At 42.9% G+C, this 16,465-nt stretch overlaps 2 protein-coding genes across 5 annotated transcripts in view; one reads left to right on the plus strand and one right to left on the minus strand.

Moving 5' to 3' along the window:
- The window catches only part of ldlrad2 (low density lipoprotein receptor class A domain containing 2), a 70,688-nt gene extending 58,292 nt beyond the window's left edge, over nt 1-12,396 (minus strand). Inside the window, exons 1-2 of one of the 3 annotated variants that reach the window (XR_015753502.1) lie at nt 9,226-12,396; nt 2,238-2,343 (exon numbers count right to left, since the gene is read on the minus strand). The gene's annotated coding sequence lies outside the window, so the exon portion shown is untranslated. The remainder of the gene's footprint in view (nt 1-2,237; nt 2,344-9,225) is intronic. The other 2 variants (XM_087980646.1, XM_087980645.1) reach the window with 2 other exon arrangements.
- Nucleotides 12,261-16,465, plus strand: part of usp48 (ubiquitin specific peptidase 48) — a 130,935-nt gene continuing 126,730 nt past the window's right edge. The window contains exon 1 of one of the 2 annotated variants that reach the window (XM_043675526.2): nt 12,261-12,524. In XM_043675526.2, the coding sequence (XP_043531461.1) occupies nt 12,391-12,524 (134 nt within the window). In that variant the 5' untranslated portion in view covers nt 12,261-12,390. The remainder of the gene's footprint in view (nt 12,525-16,465) is intronic. The other variant, XM_087980644.1, reaches the window with a different exon arrangement.

The following is a 16,465-nucleotide window of genomic DNA, read 5'->3' on the forward strand; positions in this document are numbered from 1 at the left end:
GAGAGTGGTACTGGAAAAGCACAGCAAGTCAGGTAGCATCCGAGGGACAGGAAAATCGATGTTTCAGGCAAAAGCCCTTCATCAGCATAGGTTTAGAGTGAGAAGGGAAAAATTTAAAAGGGACCTAAAGGGCAACTTTTTCATACAGAGGTTAGTACGTGTATGGAATGAGCTGCCAGAGGAAGTGTTGGAGGCTGGTACAACACTTAAAAGGCATCTGGATGGGTAAACGTGCTGGAAAATAGGATAGATTAGATTAGGATATCTAGTCAGCATAGATGATTTGGACCGGAGGGTCTGTTTCCATGTTGTACCTCTCAATAACACTATGACTCTCCAGCCATTGATTTATGTCCTTTATCTCTTATTCCTTCCCTCATTTCAGCTTGACACCTGGAGTAAACCAAAGATTACTAGTTGAGGTTTTGTTTTTAAATCTTCTACCTAACCTCTTATATTAACTCTGTAAAGCCGTAATCTTTTCCCCAACTACATCATTCATACAAGTGTGTATAATAACTTCTGGCTTCTCACTCTCCCTATTAACATTATGTTTTTAAAAATTCATTTGTGGGACTTGGGCGTCTCTGGCTGGCATTGATAGCCTATTCCTATTTGCCTTTGAGAAGGTGGTGGTGAGCTGCCTTCTTGAATCACCCTGAGGTCCACTTGCTGTGGGTTTACCCACATTGCTGGTAGGGAGGGAATTCTAGGATTTTGACCAAATGACTGAAGGAATTGCAGTACATTTCCAAGTCAGAGTGGGGAGTGGCCTGGAGGGGAAAAGGAAGGTGGTGGTGTTCTAAAGTACTTGCTGCCCTTGTCCTTATAGTTGGAACTGGTTGTAACTTTGGAAGGTGCTATCTAAGGATCTTTGGTGAATTTCTGCAGTACATCTTGTAGATAGTACACACTGCTGCTATTGCGTACCCATGGTGGAGGGATTGAATGTTTGTAGATGTAGTGCCAATCAAGTGGGTTGCTTTGTCCTGGATGGTGTCAAGCTTCTTGAGTATTGTTGGAGCTGCATCCATTCAGGCAAGTGAATAATATTCCATCACACTCCTGACTTATGCTTTGTAGATGACGGATAGACTTTGGGGTGGGTTACTTGCCCCAGTATCCCTAGTTTCTGACCTGGTCTTGTAGCCAGTGTTTATGTAGTGATTCCAGTTGTGTTTCTGGTCAACATCCTTGGGGGTTACCATCGACAGTGGGGGGGGGATTTCTGCGATAGTAGTACTGTTAAATGGCAACAAACGGTGGTTAGAGTGTCTCTTCTTGGTGATGGTCATTGCCTGTCATTTGTGTGGCATGGGTGTTACTTGCCACTTGTCGACCCAAGCCTAGATATTATCCAGATCTTATTGCATTCGAGCATAGACTGCTTCAGTATCTGAGTTATCACAAATGGTGCTGAACACTGCAATTATCAGCAAACATCCCCACATCTGACCTTATGACAGAGGAGAGGTCATTGATGAAGCAGCTGAAGATTCTCAGGCCTAGGACACTACTGAGGGACTCCTGTAGAGATGTCCTGGAGTTGAAATGACTCACCCTTCACAACCATCTTCCTTTGTGCCAGGTATGACTAACCAGTAGAGTGTTTGCCCCCTGATACCCATTGATCCCAGTTTTGCCAGATCTCCTTGATGCCATACTTGGTCAAATGCAGAGCCCTGGCAAAACTGGAATCAAGGGCTAACACTCTGCTGGTCAGTCATACCTGGCACAAAGGAAGATGGTTGTGGAGGGTCCCAGCTCCAGGACATCTCTGCAGGAGTCCCACATGGTAGTGTCCGAGGCCCAACAATCTTCAGCTGCTTAATCAATGACCTCCCCTCTGATCTAAGGTCAGAAGTGGACATGTTCACTGATGATTACACAGTGTTCAGCACCATGTGACTCCTCAGATACTGAAGCAGTCTGTGCTCAAATGGGCATGTGCTCAGTCTGTATTCAAACAACATGTTTTGAGATGTCCTCAATCCTGGTACCAGGAAAGCAACACACCATCTCAGACTCTCACTCAATGCCATAGAATTTTCTGTCTGTATCTGAGTTCCCTATAACAATTATTCCTATAAATTTTATCAAACACTGCCTAACATAAGATTCATTCTTAGTACTGAAGGTCAGAACGCCACTTCTATTTTCCTCTTAGAGACCATCCCTTCCAACGGTACTGTTTGAGGGAGGAATAGATGCTGGAGATGTCTGAACTACCTTCTTACCCTTCCTGACAGTCACCCATCGATGTGATTGATCCTGCAGTGTCATTGCTTTTCTAAATCCACTCGCCACCTCACGGTCTCCTGTATGCCCTGGACGACATTAGGTCTAAAAAAAAAAAGTCTTTCAACGTTTTGTTTTGTGTGCCAATCTTTCCTCACCCACAGAAATTAAATATTAATGAATGCAAAAAAAAAACCCCAATCTTAAATAAAAAAAAAAATCAACCACTTAGCTGAAGAATCAAATTAAAAATGAAAAAGTAGTCAAGCAGACAGTTTTAAATCCTTGGATAAAATTTAAAAATCCTTGTCCCAAGCAGACCACATGTGGGCTTCTCCAAATGTAAACACATTTCGACAAAAAAAAACCTCTAAATTGACATTCAAAAAAACTCTATGTGCATAACTATTTAAAGGCAAAAAAAAAAATTTGAGCCGTCAACAAGTAGTCCTCTTCAAAAGTTCAGAAAGTACAACACTGTTTGAAACACGTGCATTTTTTTTTGATGTTTAGAGATCCAAAAGGAATCAAAATAAAAATCTTTAACCACTGAAATGAAAAAGCTACAATAAAGTTAGAAATAAGTTGGCAATCTCAGGAGCAGCTGCAATATCCATGCTACTCTCAGTCCACACCTTGAGACTAAAGGGGCAGCTGATCTTTACTGGACAGATTCTCAGTCAGATAGACAGAGGAAAACTGAAAATGGCTGCTACTGGGAGAAAGACCATTATAGTATTCTAGTGTGAGGGTCACCTTGGTTCAGAGTATACTTTAAATGTTACAGGTGTGAGGGATAGTATCACATGTTAAATTAACAGGTTCCTTGAATATATTCTGATATATCTCCTTATCAGAATTCACTTACTACTTGATGAGTCATATAGTAACAATCTACTCTGTATTTGTGCTGATATATCAAATCACAAAGAAGCAAAATGTAGAATTCAACAATATCCTCAGTAATAATGTTCACTCCATTAAACTTAAAAGCCACAACACACAAGGAAAGCATTAATTTCCAAGATACCACAGTATCAAAATCAATGCAAGACAAGTTATAAGTTAACAAGTTCCTTCCCCCCCCCAAAAATAATTGACATACTTCTACAATAAACAAAAACACATCTTTCCCAGACAGGTGATGAAATCATTAATGAATCTGCACAAGCCTTGAACATTTTAAATCAGGATGGTTTACAGAATATCTTATCTCAGTCCAATAATAAAATGTAAAATTGAAACCATCTTTATTACAATGCCATTGATACACTTTCCCACATATGACTCCAGAACTTATGCAGCCTTAAGTTACAGAGTTAGCAGTAATTTTCAAGCAATTCATTACCTCATTGATTTCATGTGGTTCTGTCTCCCAGTTAGCACAGCATTGCATTGTTCAGTTTTAACATTACTCTCACTTTTACAGCCTCCCTCTCTTTTCATGCACTTACAGGATCTTTCTTGCTCCATACCTCACAGCCCCCTTCCCTCTCCAAGGCCCCTTTTCTCCCCTCACTTGCACATGTATCCTTCTCTCACTCCCCTATCTCCACTGCTTGTGGCACCTTACTTTTCTCCCTCTTCCCATTCTCTCCTGACTCAAACTTGCAGCACTCTTCCTCCCTGCAGCCCACTCCTTCCATACATTTTGCTATCTCTTTCTTCTCTCCAACCCTGCTTATAGCAGCCTTCTCTAACCCTGTCTTTTCCAGCCTCTCTTCCACTCTCATAGAAGGCAATTTAGGATCAAATCTATTGCAAACTTCCAAGACTTGGAACTGGCCTCCAGCAATCCACCCCCACAAAACCTAGATAGCCAATAAGATGAACCACACCCAAAGACCAGATGGGTCTGATAGCAAATTCTACATATGCTCCTCCAATTATAGACCAGTTGTCTCCCCTATTTGTTGGTAATAGGCAGAATATTGAACCTATCAGTAGCAAATGCAGATGAGAAAGAACCTGACATTGGAGGAGCAGGGCTTCATAGATTTTGTGTCTGCCATGTGCATCTCAAGAATCTCCTTGATTGGGTGACCCTGTGGTGGAAGTTTCACAGGTCCTTTGGGCGTGAATTCCCCCAACACCTCTAGTATCTTGAACCCTGGATGGGACTAATTTTGTATCTACAGAAATGCCGAAGCTAGCCAGAAACTGAGTATTGCCAGGAGTAAACCACTGTGCATTCATCACCAGGAACCTCCAACCTCTACTGTCTTCAGTGAACTGGGGAGAATCCTCAGGACTGCAATGTTTTCAGCTCTCGTCTTGAAGACTACAGGTAAAAATGACATTTTGGACAACACCTTAGTGTAGGCAACCTCATCTGCAATGAGTGAGTGCTGTTATGGTCACATATCTAGTGTTGAGAAAAATGATTACTTATTTTAATTAAATCTTATGACAAAGCATGTTTTGTGTCTATTCTTGGAAGTCATTGTACACAAGGAGTTAAAAAGACTTCTTCTTTAAAACACACCTTTTTGTAGTTAATGGAAAGACAGAACAAAGGGAACCATCCTATTATCTCTCTTCCAATCAGAATAAAACCCTCATAGTTTTATTACATAGTGGTGTAATGTCTATCTATTAAAAAAGGTATTTGCCTCTTGAGATGGTTTTAGTGAGCTGCCTTCCTGAACTGCTGCAGTCTGTGTGGTGCAGGTACACCCACAATGCTTTTAGGGGTGTTCTAGTATGTTGACCTAGTGACAGGGCTAGGCCCAGGAAGTTAAGACTTAAATATCTGGACATTTTTTCTTTTGGCTCTGGTTTCTTCTGTATTTGGACTTGGATACATGTTACAATAAAACTAATTCTGACAATGAAGAAAATGCTGATATTGCTCCTTGTCAGGATGCTGTGTGGCTTGATGGAGAATTTGCATTTGGTAGTGTACCTATCCACTTGCTGCCCTTGTCCTTCTGCTGTTAGATGTTGCAGGTTTTGAAGATGCTTTAGTAAGTTCCCGCAGTGCACCTTGGTAGATGGTACACATTGCTGCTATTGAACATTGGGGGATACAGTGAATGCTAGGTGGTGGATATGATGCCTGTCAAGTGGGCTGCTTTGTCCTGGATAACTTTGAGTTTCTTGACTGTTGTTGGATCTGCATTCAAATAAGCCATCCTCCCAGTACTCCAAACTTGTTTTTGTAGATGGTAGACAGGCTTTAGGGAGTCAGGAGATAAGCCACTTACTGCAGAATTCTTAGTCCTTTCAGCTACAATATTTATGTGCTAGTCCAGTTCAATCTTTGGTCAATGGTAACCTCCAGGATGTTGGTAGTACGATATTGCAATATGACAATGTCATTAAATGCAATAGAGAGATACTTAGATTGCTTCTTGTGGAGATGCTCACTTTCTGAAACTTGTATGGCAGGAATGCCACTTTACACTGATCAACCCAAGCCTGAATGTTGCCTACCACTGCATGTGGTACAAACTGCTTACTTATTGAGTTATGAATGGGCCTAAGCAAGTGCAATCATCAGTGAACATTTTCAATTAGATCTTTATGACGGAGGTATCCTATTGGTATCCAAGTGTTAAGTTGATTGGCCTTCAACCATCTTGCTTTGTTTCGAATATGACTTTAGCAAGTGTAGAATTGTCTCCCGAATTCCCTTGTCTTCAAAGTGGATTCCTCTTTAATCCATTTCCTAATGGTTTCCTGCAGGCATCATAATCAAAGACTCCTCCCACCCCAGTTATAGAACATAGAACAATACAGCGCAGAACAGGCCCTTCAGCCCTCGATGTTGTGCCGACCTGTGAACTATTCTCAGCTCGTCCCCCTACACTATCCCAAAATCATCCATGTGCTTATCTAAGGATTGTTTAAATCTCCCTAACATGGCTGAGTTGACTAGATTAGCAAATAGTGCATTCCATGCCCTTACCACTCTATGCGTAAAGAACGTGTCTCTGATGTCTGTCTTAACTACAAATTGAGGGGTGATAGATTTATGTCCCCTCGTACATGCTGACGTCATCATCCTAGGAAAAGGACTTTCACGGTCTACCCTATCTAATCCTCTGATCATCTTGTATGTCTCTATCAAATCCCCTCTTAGCCTTCTTCTTTCCAATGAGAACAGGTTCATGTCTCTCAGTCTTTCCTCATAAGACCTTACGTCCAGACTAGGCAACATCCTGGTAAATCTCCTCTGCACCTTTTCCAATGCTTCCACGTCCTTCCCGAAATATGGGGACCAGAACTGTACATAATATTCCAAGTGTGGCCGCACCAGCGTTTTGCTGCATGATATTGTGGCTCTGGAACTCAATCTCTCTACCAATAAAACCTAACACACCATATGCCTTCTTAACAGCACTATCCACCTGGGTGGCAACTTTTAGGGATCTATATACATGGACTCCAAGATCCCTCTGAGCATCCACACTACCAAGAATCTTTCCATTGACTCAGAACTCTGCCTTCCTGTTATTCTTCCCAAAGTGCATCGCCTCATATTTAGTTGCATTGAACTTCATTTGCCACCTCTCAGCCCAATTCTGTAGTTTATCTAAGTCCCCCTGCAACCTGTAACACTCTTCCACACTGTCCACTACTCCACCGACTTTAGTGTCGTCTGCAAATTTACTGATCCATCCGCCTGTGCCTGCATCTAAGTCATTTATAAAAATGACAAACAGTGGTCCGAAAACAGATCCTTTGGCACACCACTTGTAACCGGACTGCAGGCTGAATATTTTCCATCAACCACCACTCGCTGCCTTCTTTCAGAAAGCCAGTTTCTAATCCAGACTGCTAAATCACCCTCAATCCCATGTCTCTGCATTTTCCCCAACAACCTGCCATATGGAACCTTATCAAAGGCTTTACTGAAGTCCATGTATACCACATCAACTGCCCTATCCTCATCTACATGCTTGGTCACCTTCTCAAAAAACTCAACGAGGTGTGTGAGACACGACCTGTCCTTGACGAAACCACATTAACTATCTGAAAACAAATTGTTGCTTGCCAGATGATTATAAATCTTATCTCTTATAATCCTTTCCAAAACCTTTCCTACAACAGAAGTAAGGATCACTGGTCTATAATTACCTGGGTCATCTCTATTGCCCTTCTTGAACAAGGGCACAACATTTGCAATCCTCCAGTCCTCTGGTACCAAACCTGTATCCAATGATGACTCGAATATCAAAGCCAAAGTCCCTGCTATCTCCTCCCTAGCTTCCCAGAGAATCCGCGGATAAATCTCATCCGGCCCAGGGGACTTGTCTACTTTCACTCCTTCTAGAATTGATAACACCTGTTCGTAACTAACCTCAATCCTTTCCAGTCTAATATCTTGTACCTCATTCTTCTCCTCTACAATATTCTCCTTTTCCTGAGTGAACACTGATGAGAAATGTTCGTTTAGCACCTCTCCAATCTTCACACTCAACTTCCCACTTCTGTCTTTGGCTGGCCCTATTCCTGCCGTAATCATCCTTTTATTCCTCATATACCTATAGAAAGCTTTAGGGTTCTCCTTTATTCTATTTGCTAAAGACTGCTCGTGTCCTCTCTTTGCTCTTCTTAACTCTCTCTTTAAATCCTTCCTAGCTGATCTGTAACTCTCCATCGCCTCATCTGAACCATCTCGTCTCATCAACACATAAGCCTCCTTCTTCTTCTTAACAAGAGATGCAATTTCTTTAGTAAACCACGGTTCCCTTACCTTATCACTTCCTCCCTGTCTGACAGCGACATACCTATCAAGGACACACAATATCTGTTCCTTAAACCAGTTCCACATTTCCATTGTTTGCATTTTGCTACCCCATTCTATGCATCCTAATTCCTGCCTAATCGCATTATAATTGCCTTGTCCCATCAATAACTCTTGACCTGTGGCATGTACCCATCCCTTTCCATCACTAAACTAAACGTAACTGAATTATGGTCACACTCTCCAAAGTGCTCACCTACAACTAAATCAAACACCTGGCCTGGTTCATTACCAAGCACCAGATCCAGTGTGGTCTCCCCTCTTGTCGGCCCTTCGACATACTGTGTCAGGAAACCATCCTGTACACATTGGATAAAAACTGATCCATCCGACATATAAGTGTTATAGCATTTACAGTCAATGTTGGGGAAGTTAAAGTCCCCCAAAATGACCACCCAGTTCCTTTCACTCCTACAGAATAATTTTGCTAATCCTCTCTTCCACCTCCCTGGAACTTTTAAAAAAACCTATTTTAAAAAAAACCCAAGCAGTGTAACCTCTCCTCTCCTGTTTCTAACCTCAGCCCATACTACCTCAGTAGACGAGTCCTCATCAAAAGTTTTCTCAGTCACCATTATACTATCCTTCACTAACAAGGCCACGCCTCCCCCTCTTTTACCATCTTGCCTGTTCTTAATGAAAGATCTAAACCCTGGAACCTGCAACATCCATTCCTCATCCTGCTCTATCCATGTCTCCAAAATGGCCACAACATCGAAGTCCCAGGTACCTATCCATGCTGCAAGCTCACCTACCTTATTTCAGATACTTCTGGCGTTGAAGTAGACACACTTCAAACCAGTTTGCTGTCTGCCAGCACATTCCTGTGACCCCGAAATCTTGTCCCTGTCATTCCTACTCTCATCCTCCTGTGCACTGCAGCTACACCTCTGGTTCCCACCCCCCCGCTGAGCTTGTTTAAACCCACCCGAATTTCCCACCCAGGATATTAGCACCCCTCTGGTTCAAGTGAAGACCGTCCTGTTTGCACAAATCCCACCTACCCCAGAATGAGCCCCAATTATCCAAGTACCTGAAACCCTCCCTCCTGTATCATGCTTGCAGCCACGTGTTCAGCTGATATCTCTCCCTGTTCCTTGCCTCGCTATCATGTGTCACGGGCAACAAACCAGAGATAACAACTGTTTGTTCTAGCACTCAGCTTCCACCCTAGCTCCCCTGAAATCCTGCCTTACATCCCTATCCCTCTTTCTACCTATGTCGTTGGTACTTACATGGACAACGACTTGAGGCTGGTCACCCTCTCCCTTCAGGACCCCAAAGATACGATCTGAGACATCACGGACCCTGGCACCTGGGAGGCAACACACCAACCATGAGTCTCGTTAGTTCCCAACAAACCTTCTATCTGAGCCTCTAACTATCAAGTCTCCAATGACTAACACTCTCCTCCTTTCCCTCCTTCCCTTCTTTGCAACAGGGACAGGCTCTGTGCCAGACACCTGGGCTTCACGGCATATCCCTGGTAAGTCGTCCCCCTCAACAGTATCCAAAACGGTAAACATGTTCTTCAGGGGAGCGACCACAGGGGATCCCTCCACTGACTGTTGTTTCTTTTCCCCCTTCGAACAGATACCCAGCTTTCTTCGTGCCTAGGAGTAACTACTTCTCTGTAACTCTTATCTATCACAGCCTCTGCCTCCCGAATGATCTGACGTTCATCCAGTTCCCACTCCAGTTCCCTAACACAGTCTTGGAGGAGCGAGAGTTGGGTGCCCTTCCTGCAGATGTACTTGGATGGAACACTAATGGCGTCCCTCACTTCAAACATCATACAGGAAGAACATTGCTCTCCCTGCACTGCCATCCCTGCTCATCCCCTTATCACAAAGTAAAAACGAAGAGACGCTTACTTGATATATCCCTGGTCTTTAAGGTGAGACGAGGTGGTTGGGTGGGAGGCCTTACAAAGGTAGGGTCTCGGGTTGAGAAAACACTGACTTATATAGAACAGAAATAAAAATAAGAAGTCCCTCCTTTCCCAAAAACCTCTGCTCTCTGACTTCAAATTTAAAAGCTCAAATCAGTGACTCACTGCTCCCGGCAGGCCCCTGGTGCAAGCTCCCGCCCTTCGAGTTGCTACTGCCGCTGAAAAACAGAAATGATCTCTTCCGATCTCTTCCAACCTCTTCCATCAGGTAGAAGATACAAAAGCTTAAACACACGTACCAACAAATTCAAGAACAGCTTCTGTTGTACCCTGCTGTTATTAGATTTCTGAAGGGACTCTAGAATTTTAATGTTAATCTCACTGTTTGTGCACCTTGTCTGCAGCCAAACATTGTATTCCTTGTTCTGTACTATTATCCTAATGTACCTTGTATGGATGATCTGCCTGTACTGTGTGAAAACAAAACTTTTCTCTTTACCTAGGTACACGTGTGCAATTCTGGTCTCCCTCCTATCGGAAGAATCTTTTCCCTGGGGTGGGGGCGTCCAGACCTAGAGGGCAAAGGTATAGGGTCAGAGAGCAAAGATTTAAGTGACCTTAGGGGCAGAGGGTGGTGCGTGAATGGAATCAGCTGCCAGAGGAAGTGGTGGAGGCTGGTACAATGACAACATTTCAAAGGCATCTGGTGGGTACATGAATAGGAAAGTGATTCGAGGGATATGGGCCTAGTGCTGGCAAATGGGACTAGATTAGTTTATGATATCTGGTCAGCATGGATGAGTTGGACGAAAGGGTCTGTTTCCATGCTGTACATCTCTATGACTAAATCAAATCAAATTGTCTTATTGGTGGAACAAGATGTACTCAGGGTTGTTAATGAAAGTGTCTGAGATATCAGCTGTAAGGTATGATTTGATTATTATAACTGTCAGTCACTTGCTAGCCTAATCTATGCTAGATTAGAGTGGTGCTGGAAAAGCACAGCAGAGGCCTCTATTCCTGATGAAGGGCTTTTGCCCAAAACATCGATTTTCCTGCTCTTCGGATGCTGCCTGACCTGCTGTGCTTTTCCAGCAGCACTCTAATCTAGACTCTGGTTTCCAGCATCTGCAGTCCTTGTTTTTACCTCATCTAATCTATGTGTCAGCTTTCCCAATTTTAGTACAAAAAGTCTTCAGTTAGGGAGGTGTACTTTTTGGGGTTGACTGGGCTGTGTGCACCTTGTCTAGTGGTCGGTCCAGTTTAGTTATTTGATATGTTCAGAGCTGTTTAGATGCAAATGACAGCACTATCCCATAGATGTTCACAACTTTCATTAGTCTTAAGTCGTTTTCTATTTCTTAATTCTACTAATATAGTTGCCATTACCTGCTTAGTTCCTGTCATTTTGCCTCTTAGTTGAAGCAATTTCATCCTTAATCATAAAGGCAACTATTTTCTATAATTTTCCCTAGGTTTCCTGTCGATCTTATATTTGGTGTATTTAGTTCTGAGTTATAGAATCTTGGAAAGATTCCAGCACAAAAGCAGCCAATTTGGTCTGTTGTTTTTGTGCCTCCTTGCTACAAAAGCAACAATTCCCCTGGCAAGATTAAACTACACTTCCCCATTGCTTTTCTCTCCAGATAATTTCCTTTTAACTGTATTGATTGTATCTATTCCTTTCCACCTCAACCCCCACACTCCTAGATAGTACATTTCAGACCTGAATTATGCGCTGTGTAAAACACTTTTCCTTCTGTCGCCATTGAGCTTTTGCCAATTGTCTAAATAGAGGGTTCAACAAAAACAATTTGTTCCTATGTTTCCTATTTAGAAGCTAAGCCACATGAATTTGAAAACCAATATGCAATTCACGTCACTAAAGTTCATCTTCTCTGCAACCATTCTCACAAATCTCTTATCTTGCAGCGCAGCCCAGTTCACTTAGGGATAGCATGTCGTTGCTTCCACATTGAACTTTGAGGCTGAAATTCGTCCAGCTTGTTCCATGCGTGCACAGAATGTTCATCCTGACCTGTCCTGTTCTAATGGATGTTAAAAGTCAAGTCCCAAGTGTGTCACAGCATCTTTAAAAAAGTTGATTAGAAAATCTCTACACCACGGTCTGAGTAGAGATGATTCAGTGACCGAAATGAGAATTGAACACAATAAAGCTCTCAGATGAGTACAGTCTGACAGTAACATAATAAAGATACATCTCTGCACGTAGAGCACACTTGGATGGATCTCCAGCCTGTGTGCTCTACGTCACTGTGTGTAGTAGTTATGACGTCACATATGTTGCCGTAGTCACGACGTCACCGAGATCTGTGCCCCTGTGTGTTCTACGTCAGGATCCCGGCTGTTTGGCGGTGCAGAGCAGGCCTAGGGCTCGGAGTGAAGGCCGCGGCGGGACCGGGCCAGGCCGGCGCTGGGGAGAGAGTGAACCAGAGAGGCGCCGCGTACGGACAGTCCGCTCACCACGGCCGCAGGCTGAGCGGAGCCTATGGCCCCGAAGCAGCAGCTGGAGAAGGCGGCCTGGCAGTGGACTGAGAGCGTCAGGCCGGAGGAGGTGAAGCAGGAACACATCGAGCTGGCGTACCGCATCCGCCTGGGCTCCTGCCGCAGGGACGCCCGCAGGTAAGCGCCGGGAGGCTGGCCTTCACCCCCACTCACTGTCCGGGGACAGGGCTTCGTCGCAATGAGCACTGCTCTGGGACTGGCCCCAAATCCTGGAGGGGCCCCGGCACCATCCCCCCCACCCTCCTCCCCTTCTCCGCACGCACTATCGCCCGCCCTAACCACCCTCTGAACCACCCATTAACAATCCGTGCCCCAGCCCATCCAGCTGCACCCCTCCCTCTGCCAGATAAACTCTCCCTCAATCACTGCAACGCCTCAAACATGTCCTTCCCTCCGCAACTGTCTCTTCCACCCTCCCCGTGCCGCCTGCTGAACCTGAACCGTTTTTCTTTGCAGGAAATCAAACATTGAGTATACATTTATTACACACGTTCACGGTGATGTCAGTTGTGAATGTACAGGCGCATCCTGACTTTGGGGTGCGGGGGTGTCACCAGTAGCTGATGTCACTTGACCCTTGTGCATAGTTTATTTTAGGTTAGATTCCCCTCAGTGTGGAAACAGGCCCTTCGGCTCAACCAGTCCACACTGACCCTCTGAAGAGTAACCCACCCAGACCCATTCCCCTACTATTACCCCTTCACCTAACACTACGGGCAATTTAGCATGGCCAATTCACCTGACCTGCACATCTTTGGACTGTGGGAGGAAACCGGAGCACCCGGAGGAAACAGGGAGAATGTGCAAACTCCACACATCTTGACAATCATTTTGGCTTTGGGATCAATTACTTCAAGAAGCATTTGAGTAACTTTACACAGTTCTTTGGAATAATGGAGAGAGCTGGTGAGGATTGTGTACTAATGTTTTTAAAAGGTACAACATCAGTTAAGACTAGAAACTTATGTTAAAGCAACAATAGTGGTATGATTACAAAATTGATGAGAGGACAAAAAGCAGTAATTTTTTAAACAAATGAAATGATGTTCTTGAGGGATCAGTGTTAGGACCATAACTCTCATCCTTTACAAGACAGTTTAAAAGTTTGTAAATAACATAAAACTTGGAAAGGTGTGTGAGCGATGAGGGAGATTTCAAGGTAACATAAATTAGTGAAATAGGCAAATATGACTGAAATTTAGAGTAGTAAAGGGGTATATTTTGGCATGGAGAATGAGAGACGACATAAAGTACAATTTTGAAAGGGATGCAGCATGAGATGTACTTAGATGCATTTACAGAATAGTTTTAGCGTAGCAAGACAAATTAAGAGGGCTGTATTATTACAAATAGCTTCTGACATCCTTGGCTTTATAAATGGAGACTCCAGAATATAAAAGCAAGGAAGTTATTCTAAACATTGGCAAAACACGGGTTAGGCCTCAGCTGAAGTATTGTAACCAAAGGACAGATATTTTACTGGAACTGAGGAAGTTTTCAGGTGCAGCTAATAAGGTAGCTCTTTCAAAGAATAGTAGAGACACAATAGGCTGAATAACCTCTTTCTGTATTTCTGAATTTATTTAAATGAATATGTAAAGTGGTTCATTTGATCTGTAAGGTAACATTTTTGCTTGATTTCAGTTTTACACTTTGAGCTACTCCCTAGCATTAGTTTCTGTACACAGAACTAGTCACCTGTGATGTAAAACTGGAATGTTTTATGTGCCATGTATCTGGAGTGTGTCTGTGTCTCGCACTCACACTCCCACACACACCAGTTCACAGACTTTGTTTCTTAAATAATCAGAACAACCAGGTTGATATCCTGGTACACTACTCAATGATGTGTCTGTGCAGTACAAGTCTTCCTTCCTTCATTCAGAGCACAGATTTGCTACTAGTAACAGCAATATGAGAATTGTTCAGTATCTGCTTAGTCCAAGTCATCTGAGTCAGTTGTCTGTCGTCACGATATGATTGCTACTGACTGGATATCAGGGTGAGAGAAGTGGTTGAACTCGTATGTTGGTGCTTGCAATTGGAAATAATATTGTCACTCTGACAGGTTATTTACCTGGGTTCAAAACCTCAATGCATATTTTATTTAAATTTGCAGAAAAGAAGTAGGGCAATTAATTCAGAGCAGATTGTAAAAGTATTATAAAGTGAGTTGGACAGAATTTGAGTTGGCAGAAAAGTGGCTAATACATTGTTTGAAATAATACATTTAATCTTTCTGAAATATTAAAATGAAGATAAACTTTTGGGTTGAATGCTGTAATTTTGGAGTGATTGTTTTGTAACAACTTGCATGTATAATCAATACCTTGGATTATAAAACATTCAAGGCCATCTAGTGATAAACAGAATCCAAAATTTGAGATACTAGAATAGGTGACCAAATATAAAGAGGATCTTTTTAGGGAGTACCTTGCAGGAGAAAAGGCAGTTATTTGAAGATAGAACAAATAGAATCAAAACTAGAGGTGCACAGATGTCAGAGTTGTAGGACCAGATGAGAATGGAAGGACCTATGCCATGAAGGGATTTGAAAATGATGATCAGAATTTCAAAATTGAACTTTTGATATACTGGCAGCCAACACAGAAGAAGGGGTGGAGTTGTACTGGAACTTTACATTTCACTAATTAGGCTGCAATTTGAGTACTTAGTGCAACTTTGGTCACTTGTTTATAGATGTAATTGCACTGGAGATTTACAAAAATGTTGTTGAAACTGGAAAAATTTAGCTGCAAGTAAAGTTTGGACGGTCTGGGCTTATCCTCCATAGAATAGAGGCAGCGAGTGAGAGATTTGAATGAGATAGCCACATTCTCCAAGAAGCACAATTGTGGGCCTGATTAGAATGAAAGGGAAGAGTCTGTTTATCTTAGAGATCAGTGGTTAATGGGCATAGGTTTAAAGTGATTAGTAGACAGATTTGAGGGAGTCAGTGTTTTTCCCACCCACAGGGTGGTAGGAGTCTGGAACTCACTGTCTGAAAACAATCATAGAATCACTACAGTGTGAAACAGGCCATTAGGCCCAACATCGACTTTTCAAAGACCCCCCCCCCGGCCCCCCCCATCCCCTTCCTCTGTCCCTGTAACCCTGCATTTCCTATTGCTAATTCACCTAACCTACACATCCGTGGATAGTATGGGCAATTAAGCATGGCCAGTCCACCTAACCTGCACATCTTTGGACTGTGGAAGGGAAACCAGAGTACCCAGAGGAAACCCATGCAGACACGGATGCAAACTCCAAACATACAGTCACCCAAGGGTGAATTGATCCCAGGTCCCTAGTGCTGTGAGACAGCAGTGCTAACTATCAAGCAGCCCCCAGTAGTAGAAGCAGAAATCTTTGGCTCGTTTGAATGGTGACTAGATATGCACCTGCAGGGTTATGGATCAAATGCTAGAAAATGGAAATAGGCTGGGTGACTATTTTTAGGAGAAAATGAGGACTGCAGATGCTGGAGATCAGAATCGAGAGTATGGTACTGGAAAAACACAGCAGGTCAGGCAACATCAGAGGAACAGGAGAATTGAAGTTTCGGGCAAGAACCCTTCATCAGGAATCGTCTTCTATGGGTCTATAGCTGAGTGACTCCTGGGTGATTGTAAATTAAAGATAATTAGTGGATTTCCATATGGCTTTAAATCCACATTCTTTGCTTTTTCCAATGCATTTTCTCTTTGGAATATTTGCTGTTCAGTCAAATGTGATTCTGGTTGTAAGATGATCTTACTGGTAGTATCCCATTTGGCTTGAAATATCCAGATCAATAGGTGCTGACAAACTTAACAGCCCCATTCCAGGGCTTAGAAATCATGATATTTTAAAACTTTGAAAGTAATACAAATGAAATTCATTAAACTAACAAGCCCATGATTGGTAAACATCATCTTCTGCTTGATGAGTGCCATGAATTAGCTTTGATCTGATTAGAAAAAGACAAAATGCTTCAGCAACATCTATCCCCTTTTCAGCAAGATTCAAGTCCTATACTACCAACTGACTGACTTCTATAAGTATGCTTATTGATAATG

The sequence above is a fragment of the Chiloscyllium plagiosum genome, unplaced genomic scaffold (assembly GCF_037043375.1).
Source record: "Chiloscyllium plagiosum isolate Xiang-an unplaced genomic scaffold, Cpla_swu_hap1 HiC_scaffold_37, whole genome shotgun sequence".
In the NCBI taxonomy this organism is placed as follows: domain Eukaryota; kingdom Metazoa; phylum Chordata; class Chondrichthyes; order Orectolobiformes; family Hemiscylliidae; genus Chiloscyllium; species Chiloscyllium plagiosum.